We start from the raw sequence: 10,623 nt of genomic DNA, 5'->3' as shown, positions 1-10,623 counted from the left end.
AAGAGCCTAGACAGGCTCTAATATACAGTTTTTAATTTTAATTATAATCTTGTGCTTACACATGCATGCAAGAAAGATATTATAAAATAATGGATACTAATCACACAAACAGATTCAAATGTTTTAATATTAAAAGAGAACTGACCCATTTATATCCAAAGATTGGCTTTATGAATATCAAAAAAATTAAGCCCCTGAGCTACTGCAGCGCCACCAGCAGCTGACTGATTTCCTCATGGCCGCGGTGCACCCTCTTCTGGCCACGGGGAAGATTGCGACACGAGGTTACATTGAGGTAGCTGAGCGCTGTCGACTGCTGAATAATCAACCTGTAAAAAAAAAGGAAAGACACACATTAGTGGTTTTGTAAGTTAAACACCCAAATGGTTTAAACACACCAGTGTATGTTCTTCTCTTAGTATTTCGTTTTCCTTGATAAACCCATCTATTAAACACTGAATGAAAGTGTGTCAGATCATTGGCATTAAATTAAACATTTGATAAAGAACATTTGCGCAAAGAATGGCTAACAAATAGCTTGTGGGCTCAATCCAAACTCAATACCATGACATTTTAATTTTGTTTGACCAACACTTCTTACAGCACTAAATAGTATATACTTATATACTAAGTGGCTCTGGTCGGAAATTAACCACTAACCCTGGCAGTCATAATGCCATGCTCTAACGGTTGAGCTACAGATATAATAGTTCATTATCATGAATTATGATTATTAATTATCATTATTCATGATAATTAGAATCTTAATAATAATCATACACACATTGATATTCATAACAATATTAATTTAATAATAATAACAACAACAATATTTTCACAATAATAGTAATGATGATTGATTATGATTAATAACAATATAATTAATAATAATATTCAGAAACGCAATAATGTTAAATCATAGCAATTATAATTGTCATAGTCGATCAACCGTTCCAAGAGCCCCGAGTACCGGACCTGAGGGCGGGGGCGCTGATCCGGGTCCCACTGAGGTTGAGGGACCGCAGGGTGCCGGGGTCTGGGGCCCGGGCCAGGTGGCCCAGGGCCAGCTCCAGGTCCTCCTCGCTGAACAGCTGGTTGGCCAGGTCCAGCTCCCGCATGCTGCGGCTCCACTTCTCCGTCAGCTTGTGGAGGTCCTTCCTGGCCGGGGGCGGCCAGGAGTTACACTTGGAGTTAAAGTACTGACCCCAGAACAGACACTCCAGCTCTGGGTGGGGTGGGGGGGGATCAAACACAACGAGGGACTTTAATAATCTAGGTATAACAATCACAATAAATATATTTACATTGCTATCGAAGTATTACGACACATAACGTAATATAAAACTTAATATTATTTAAATGGTGCTGTAGGTGAGATTTAAGGGAGTACATTTTAGGGTTATTGACGATTATATTCTATTATATCAGTGAGTGAAATTATCAGAGAACAGCTGTTATGGCTGAATTCGCCGGTCTCAGTATTCAACTATTTAGATTCGGATATGGGCTTACACCCTATTTGTCTCACCTGGGGGAGACGTTGGTGCACACTGAAGTCAAATGTTTGAATGAAAACAAGTACACTTGCGTTAGCTGGGAAGAGCATGGAGGTTTGACTGTCTGCTACACAACATCTATCTCTGTACCGAAAGACCCATCGTTTAATTGGCTTTAAAATGTTTGTTTAAAGGTCCCATATTATAGCACACGGTGTGAGAATGACCAGCCGTTACAAGCCTGCCTCTTCTCACATCACAAGTGGGCGTGTCCAACTAGATGTATGACGGATACGTTTTGTTACGTTTTGCTGGTACACTGATCAATCCAGCACACATCTAGGAGGACACGCCCACGTGTGATGTCAGGAGAAGGAGATTTTCAAAACGGCTTGAAACGGCTTTCACACTCACACCTGGTGGTGTGATCTGGGACCTTTAAAGCGGCCTCCGGCCTACCTTCACAGGGCAGGGCCGCCAGCCCGGGTGCACTGATATAAAAGCAGCCTCGCAGGTCCAGCACACGCAGCTTGGGGGAGGCCAGCAGCAGGTCCCACAGGTCGCGGTCGCTGGTCGGGCAGCTGGAGGAGGTGGCCATGCACAGCTCCTCCAGCAGGGGGAAGCCCAGCGCAGAGACCTCCGCGTGCCTGATCGTCTTACGCCCCAGGACGACGTTCAGCAACCGGAACGTCTGGTGGATTCGCCAGGGGGAAATCGGAGCCATGGGTCTATGACTACGAGTCTAAGGCCCAATCCCATTTCTACCCCTTACCCCTTCCACTTACCCCTTCAAAACAAGGGGGAGGGGTAAGGGGAAGGGGTTAGGGGTAGAACTGGACTTGGGCCTATGTGTGATGGATGGGTTGATTCATTCTATATGCAAATAAGCCCATGGGGCAGGGAGGTGAACACACAATTCATGGATTGATTGTGTTTGAGTTGTCATGAGGCCGAAACATGGCAGTGTTAGGTCAACAGAAGCTCACCTTCAGCTTGGGGCAGCCATGCTGCAATGCTTGGATGTGGATAGGAAGCTCGCAAAACCCGCCTTTCTGGACATTCCAGTTGATCTCCAGGAACTCTAGATCTGGGCAGCATCCTCTCTATGAAAGATAATATACAACACGTAGAGCGTGTGCTACTACTACACATGTCTTTAAAATAGGGACGCACCGAATATCCGGTATTCGGCTATTATAGTATTATATAGTATATATAGTATTTGGCCAATGTGTGAAAAGGCTGCATTTCCATGATGCCGTCAGTCTGGCCGTGTGTCCATTAGTGATACACATCCTTTCTGTACCGACAGCGATATATTGATGCACTTCTTATGACAAATGTACTTATTGTAAGTCGCTTTGGATAAAAGCGTCTGCTAAATGCCGTAAATGTAAATGTAGGTGAAGAGAGATTAGCATACAAGGGGGAAAAACCTCTTGAGGGGACTAAAGTGAACACTTTTTTTTGGAACACTACATGTAATACTTGTAATACACAGTATCCGGTTATTCTAACCTGTTTGCGCATATTTTTCATTCCTTATGGACACACGCACACGCACGCGCGGTGTGATTAGTACGTACGGAGAGAGCGGCCAGCAGCATGTCGTTCCTGGACCCGTGCGTGAAGAGGAACTTCCTGATCTCGCCGCCGTTGGTCTTCAGCAGCTGAGCGAGACCTTCCACCTGGTACTGGAGCCAAGGAGAGCACAGCAGGTCAAACGGGTGTTAAAACCCGCAGGACCTGCATGAAGGGAAAATAACTCAAGGGTCTATATATATAGACCCTATATTTTCCCTCATATAAAGGTACATTCTGCATTCTACCCATTTACAAACTCGGGTTCCTGTTTGTGAGGTCAGAGAGAAAATATTCACAAATGTCCCCCCTCCCCCCCCCCCCCAACATGACAAAGTGAGAAATCGGCGCTCCCTTGACTTTTGTAACATTTTGTGTTGCAACACTTGGACATGTAGCTTTGGAAGTGAGAGCAGGGAGGGGGTGGGGGGGTACTGTAATGGGAAAATTATATTTACACATTTGGTTTCTGTAACTGCCTTTTCGCTGACATCTTTGGGGTGGTCAAGGGTCAAAGGGTCCAACTGAGAAATCACCTCTATGAGACCCCACATTACAATTACCAATGATCAAATCAAATTATGTTTAGGGCATGTTAAGGACAGAGTTTCCTGTATTCTCATCAAGGAGATGAATGCATCTCTGCTCCCTCGTGACCGGTATACCCCAGGCACAAAGCGGTTAACGTTAGATAACGCTAGGAACAAGTAGAGTGGCTAGACAATGCAAGGAATAGAAGACAGAGCTTACATGATGAAGGGGAATCAACATGATGCATTTTTCCATCACACACCATACGTGGAGCAGAGCTGATCTCAGCATTTCTGAGACCTGTGCCACGGTATAAGAAGTCCTAGCATTAGACACTGCGTCGGACTTCAGCTTGTAGACCTCTCTGGAGGGATGCAGGCTGATTTCCAATCCGTTGGATCATTGCATGGTTTGTTTTGTTGTTTGTTTGTATGATTGCTGTATTTTATTGTACCGTTATTACCCAAGTACATGAAAATAACTTGTATTAGTTCGGATGATTCTATATTCTACCGACGTGGGCCCGGAAATTCCCACCACAGTACCAATGAGAAATCAAATCAGAAGACAAAGTGCTCTGTGCGCACTGCTGTCTTGCCTTTCCAAAGGGTGCTCACTACCGAACCAAGGGGGCTGAGTTTTACCAAACCTGCTCTCTCATTCCCACGGCTACAAGTGCAAGTTTTGCAACACATTTATCACATAAAGTGTTGCAGAGGTCAAGGAGATTAATCACTCTGTTATGCACAGGGGTTGGCTCTGTTAACGCACAACGTTTCTTTCGGCTTTTGCTACCTCCGAGTACTGCATGTTGATGCTCTGTAGAGAGGGGCTGTTCTCTGCCAGGCTCAGGAAGGCCTGTCCAGTCACGCCCGTGCAGTAGGACAGATTGAGGGAGGCAAGCTGAGGGCACGACTGGGACACAACCTGCAGGGGTGGAACATTCAAAAGATGGGATTGAATCAGCGCATTTTAAAGTACATTTCAAAAGACTGCACACATTTCAATATTGAATATTAAAAAGATAAAGCATATATTTAAAAATAAAGTAAAAATCAATAGGAAATCAAACTATGAGAGTAAAGGGCTAACTGTATTATGAAGACCAGTATGCCTATATGTCTGTTTGTGGGGTGTGTTTGGATGCTTCTATGCTTTAAAACGTAGTTTGAAAAGCACTTACTTTTACAGCGTAGTCAACATTCTTCTTCCAGTGGTTAAGAGTGAATTCTCTAAGCTGGCTGAATCTAGAAAACAACAGACACATTTCATTGTTTTCATCGCCATTGTGATTATATCCAGGAAGCTCCCCGATGTTAAAAACAAACAGAACAGCCCCCGCTCAAGCATCCTGACCTATCGGAGGCCAGCCATCCGACGGTGTGCTTGATCTTTTCCTCTGTTCTGGGCGTCTGCGTCTTGCTGGGCGTTATCCAACAGAACCCCATGGACACACTGCGCCACAGGCCGGGGCTGGCGGCCGCCGTGTTCCAGAGCCGACACACTCTGGACACCCTGGAGACAGAGGAACACACACACACCTGTTATGATTGCACACTGCCTCTCAGAATGAGCTACTGCCACAATGTGGAGCATGTCTGAGAAAACAAGATTCATTAGCACATTTACACATGACGGTTGGGGTGCCGACAGAGGAACACACACACACACACACACACACACACACACACACACACACACACACACACACACACACACACACACACACACACACACACACACACACACACACACACACACACACACACACACACACACACACACACACACATTTTATACCACGTTGTGGATTTCAATGAAACGTCGGTTCAGGTTCATGCCCGTAGTGAGATGCGGATGACGTCCTACTACCTGCACAGAAATGGTATTGCACCGTCCTGGACCACGATCATCTGAAAGATGCTGACCAGCACCTCTTCGGGCAGACTCTGACCCCATCTGTGGTCCAAGTCCTTTGGTGCGCAAAGAGGATTCTCCTCTGCCACTCCGTTGGAACGTTCTCGGAGGGTCGGCGCCCCTAGGTTTACTCCGGGTTTGGCGGCCACTGGCTTTTTCTTCTTCCTCTGGGCATGGGTTTTCAACTTCCCCTTGCCGGAGGAGGTCGTCTTCTTCGTGGCCGCAGTCGTCATCTTCAAGGGCCGCCAGGCCAGGTGATCCTGATGGCCTGTGTTGGAGATCAACAGTAGCATGTCCTCTCCCTCCTGGATGGTGTAGCCAGGCCCCGCTCCGAACCTGGCCTTCTTCCTGGCCTTCTTCGGCTTGGCGGCCGCCGCTGTGCCTGACTTCCTTTTCACCCCCGTGCTTGACTTTCTTTTCGCCGCCTCGCTTGATTTCCTTTTCGCCGCCGCCGCCGGCTTCGTCGGTCCACCTTCCCCACCCCTCGACGGCCCTGATGTGCCGGATGTAGCGCCAGATGTAGCGCCAGATGTAGCGCCAGATGTAGCGCCAGATGTAGCGCTGCCGACACCCTCATCCATGGGTTTACTGTCACCTCCGCCAATGACCACCTGATCCATCTTGGATGTGGTCCGTCGTCTTTCACCTTGGACAGATGGAATAGCCACACACTACTTCAGACAGAGAACATGCCAAGGCCGTCTGACAATAACGGTCGAGTCTGTTGAGAGAAAAAGGAAAGGGAGATCAAAAAGTCTGCAACCACAAAAAATGCTAAAAACACACCCATACATTTTTGTGAATGAATGTAGTACATAAAACTGTGCTGTACAATGCAAACTTTTACAGTTTGCTTTTTAGCAATTGAGCAAACGCTTTCAAGAAAGACTAAAAACACTTTATAAAATCATGGGGAGCAGTTAGAATTAAATATTGCTCTCCGTCATTTTGCTATCCTGTCCTTATATTATAAATATATTGTCACTCATAAAGGCCATGTTAACATCAAATCCAGTGTATAATGTGCACATATAAGTTACTCATTTACATTTCTACAAATACTGGAAATCAAAGAAACAAAGAAGGGTCCTGATGTAACATAAGCGTTAAACTAGCTAATGTTTAGCCGAAATTAAGATTGCTGCCTTGCTATATTGATACATAATTGACATGCCAAGATACATTCCTATGCTTTTATTATAATCGTGCAACTACGCCTAGTACTAAAATCAAACAACAGGTTTAACCCACCGCTGAACGAGTCCGTGAATGGGAATTGTTCTTAATTTCTTCTTGATTTCAGACGTGCATTGTTTACTATGGTTCCTGATTCTCCCCGCGCATTGAAATGGCGCAACTTCCGTGGTCAATGTCCATGACGCACTTTCCTTCTTCAGCTCATTGGCAGAAGGGGCAACATACGCACCGCCCCTTCTAAAAACAGCCAATCAGATGCCAGGATAGAACTTGGGGCCCCGGACGGGAAAGCTTTACCCATTCACGCTTTAGATGTAAAAGATCACATCTTCGGTAAGAATCTAACGCTAAATACATGTGAAACACTACAAGTTAACATTAAGACCATAATAGTAAAGGTAGCACTCAAATGTGTTTACAATATATAGTTTATAACAATTCTACAGAGCTTAGGTATAAGCCTCAACAATAGCGTGCATGTATTTACCTTCCTTGGGTCGCTGTAATTAATGGTAAACATTTTCCATGATCCGACGCAAATGCTCTTTGACCTTCTATGTTTTGTTGACGAATGTTTACTCTTTCTTCCCCAGACTAACCCATTCATCAGTATTCCATCAGCGATGGAAGAAGACCTCAACTTTTCGATATCTGGAAAAACGGTCATAGCTCAGGCGAACCTACGTAAGTGTGTGTCGGTGGGAGGGCCACGCTGGCTCTCGCTGTAGGGGCCTTTGTAAAGTCGACTCTGAGGCTTTTATTCATAAAAAGACAACTTGGGCATGTTGTTACACAAGAAAGCATTTGTGTGTCTGGATAAAATTATTTGCAACATGTATGTGTTTCTATTTTATTTTCAGGAGATGAAACTTTCTGGAAGCTTGTGGCTGACTTCTATGGCTCCCAAGCTGGCTTGGAGTTGGACCTCGACACGCAGCGATGCAAAAACAGACTTTTGGTTCAAGTGGGACTCATGCGAGAGGACAACCATCTGACCTGGGATGCGGTGGTGGAGTGGCTGAAGAAGATCTTTCCGGAACACCAATCTGCCTTCTTTCAAGGCCTGATTGAAACAGGCATCGCCACTACCTTGAGTTTAGGAACTGACGCGCGATACACCTTCCTGGAATCAGAGGTCAACTTTAACTTTGTTGGCCCACTGTGTGATATCATCGGGGTTGAAAGAACTGCTCTTTTGGAGAAGGCAGATTTTTCGGAGCAGGCCCAGTCTATTGAAGTCACCAACGGGTTGATTCTTGAGCTGTGCAATTTCGCTGCCAGGGAAAAACTTGAGCTGAGGAATTTAACATTCTGGCTTAGAAACTTCCATCCACTGTTTTGCAAGGATGGAGATATTCAGAAGGCATACAAAGTCCTGAGGCCTAAAATAAGACAATTGAGGCTGAATTACCGCAATTACAAGACAAGGAGTTATAGGAGAAATACAGCAATGGAGACACTGATTCAAAGTCCGTTTGAGCTGGTGCGTGAAGGGCGCAAACTCAACACAAAGAAACGGGTCAAAAAGGATATTTCACTGGTCGTGGAAAAACCCAAAATCAAGAAAGAGCATGTTAATTGCGAAACATTTTCAAATACGCAAGACGAAGAGAGATCTATCTTTGGCCTCAATTCCGACGTGGGGAACCTACAAGTTAAAGTTGAGGAGATACCTCTCAGCATCGATCGTAATCCTACAGATGATGAGCAAAAAACAATAACTCTGCTGGACATTGCTATGTTAAATATTCAAAAACTGGCATCTGTGTATCGCGGGGAAACCGATGCTTTCAAGCAGCTCTCGCTGGATCTTTTAAAAAACCAATACAACTTATGCAAAGAACTCCCAGGCATGAAAGAGTTTGAGAGCAAAGTCAATGTGCTTGCGAAAGCCATCCCTTTGGCGTCCCCTCTGGAGTTTCTACACCACAACGCACATTTTCTTGTGGACTTGCACGAGGTGATCGAACAGGAGCTGATGAGTGTGGAGGACGCGACGGCAAAGTCCAGTGGGAAAAAGTTGGGCAGAGACGGTAACCCCAAGTTCGAGAGATTTGTGGATTTCCCTGAAAGTGCCACTTCACGTTACGTCCACATGGCCTGCGAAGTGTTGAGCCCAGATGATTCCAGTCGGAGCTGCTACATGAACCACTGGATTGCGTTCTGCGAGGAGAAGGGGAATCCTTCGAAACTCAAAGGTAGCCCATGGGAGATACTCGACTCCCACAGCTACTTTGAAGCAGCCGCAGGCCTCGTCCACCACCACGAGGAAATCCCCTTATTTTTCTCCGATCTGCTTCTGTTGAACGACGACGACTGTCCCAACGTCGTCCTGGAGAGTGTCAACAGCGACGCCACCGATGGCGTCATACAGAGTCTCGTGTGTGTGCTGGCGGTCGTCCACTGCAAAATACTGGGCCCTTACTACCAACTACTGAGCAGTGGCGGTGAGTACGGCCTCTTCTGCCACTACATACTCTGCCTCTACCAGAAGCTCCTTGAGTGGACCAAGAACCCCTTGATGCTCATGGAGCCGGAGGCGGAAGTGAACATGTTTCTGCAGGATCCGCTGCAAGAGAGAACCTTCCACCGGGTCTTCCAATACTGCGGCAGGTGGCATCCAAACCAAGACCTGATCAGGAACTGTCTGAAGAACATCTTGAAGCGGATCGCCATGGTTTTGGATGAACACTTGTTGGATTTCCTGCCCGGGGGGAAGTACTCTCCACCCCCACAGGAGGAGGTGGGCATTCAGATCACCGGCTGCCCGTTTTCGGCCTTGTGTAGGGAATACCCCTTTAGCAATCCGTACCTAAGAAAGATTCCCAGAAGGCAACAGCTTCCGTTGTCGTCGGAAAGCTCTTCGGAGGACGACGATTCCTTGGATTCGTCCGGTGTGGAGGAGGATGACGAGCCGATTCGGAACGGCTCGCCTGCCGCCAAACGGGCCCGTGTCCTGAAGACAACCAATTGGGAGGAGAAGGACGGAGGGGCGACACCCAAACCCGACCCTGAGGTCGCTGAACCAAGACGCACCTTGAATACGAATAGAAAATACGTAATGGCCGCGGTGAATAGAAACGGGGGGCCGTGTAAGACCCAGCAGGACGTCGACAAGCTGCTCTTGCGCTTCGAATCTAAGTCTGGCGCCGAGAAAGTTGAGGCCCTGCGCTGTGAAGTTCTGTACCAGAAGATGGTCCTGGACAATAACGACCCCAACTTGGATATCTCTTTTGACGGTTCTGTGTACGCCTCGAGCATATCTCCAAAACTCAAACTGGCTCTACCTCGGGTGAAACCTGGGTACAGTTTTGTCTTGAGCCCCCCCAGCCAGGCCAATTGACGTTCCCAGACGAACGCAGGGTCAATGGCTAACAGTTGGAATTCGAGTACTGAAGAGCAAAGGGAACTTATTCGATGTTAAACAATAATGGGAGAATAATATGTTCAGTATTTTGTGTTTTAAAAAGAAAAATGTTTGGTTTTATGTGGGGAAAGTCCACATAATTAGGAAAATAATGTTACTTACAGTGACTTGGCATGTTAGTCAATCATGTTTCGACTGCAATGAAATGAGGCGGTCCACCTAAAAGATAGCAATCATTGAGCTAGCATAGAGTGACCATGATGGAAATAAGTGCTTGCACTTTGTCATGTTTTTTCTTATATCCCTTGGATATGTCTTTATCCAAATAAATCAAATCAAATCCAACCATTACTGTTACAATTTTCTAACTTCAATTTTCAATGTATTGACTTGTATGTATGTCAATTTGTACGCCTGTGAAATTACTGTGCAATATCATATGCAAATGTCATTAAAACCTCAAAAATGTGTTGCTTCTGAAGTCCTTTAATAGCCTATTGTTGGCCAAAGGCCCAGGCAAAATAAATACCTTGT

The 10,623-nt window shown here is 45.9% G+C and overlaps 2 protein-coding genes across 2 annotated transcripts; one reads left to right on the top strand and one right to left on the bottom strand.

Annotated features, from left to right (window-relative positions):
- Positions 1–109: 109 nt before the first annotated feature.
- fbxl6 (F-box and leucine-rich repeat protein 6) lies at positions 110–6,908 on the bottom strand. Its single transcript, XM_060043173.1, has 10 exons — positions 6,777–6,908; positions 5,481–6,246; positions 4,965–5,123; positions 4,792–4,855; positions 4,404–4,535; positions 3,083–3,190; positions 2,483–2,599; positions 1,956–2,187; positions 976–1,225; positions 110–329 (listed from the first exon to the last, which is right to left on the bottom strand). Exons 2-10 carry the CDS (start codon positions 6,143–6,145, stop codon positions 200–202), a joined length of 1,857 nt encoding a protein of 618 aa, XP_059899156.1. The 5' UTR covers positions 6,146–6,246; positions 6,777–6,908; the 3' UTR covers positions 110–199.
- A 97-nt stretch (positions 6,909–7,005) lies between these two features.
- On the top strand, positions 7,006–10,557 carry LOC132450950 (uncharacterized). The gene is made up of 3 exons (XM_060043162.1): positions 7,006–7,055; positions 7,316–7,406; positions 7,583–10,557. The coding sequence occupies exons 2-3, from the start codon at positions 7,346–7,348 to the stop codon at positions 10,063–10,065; spliced, it is 2,544 nt and encodes an 847-aa protein (XP_059899145.1). The 5' UTR covers positions 7,006–7,055; positions 7,316–7,345; the 3' UTR covers positions 10,066–10,557.
- Positions 10,558–10,623: the final 66 nt, after the last annotated feature.

The sequence above is a fragment of the Gadus macrocephalus genome, chromosome 22 (genome assembly GCF_031168955.1).
Source record: "Gadus macrocephalus chromosome 22, ASM3116895v1".
Classification (NCBI taxonomy): Eukaryota; Metazoa; Chordata; class Actinopteri; order Gadiformes; family Gadidae; genus Gadus; species Gadus macrocephalus.
The sequence above is the reverse complement of the archived record's forward strand: the minus strand, read 5'-3'. Positions and strand labels throughout refer to the sequence as shown.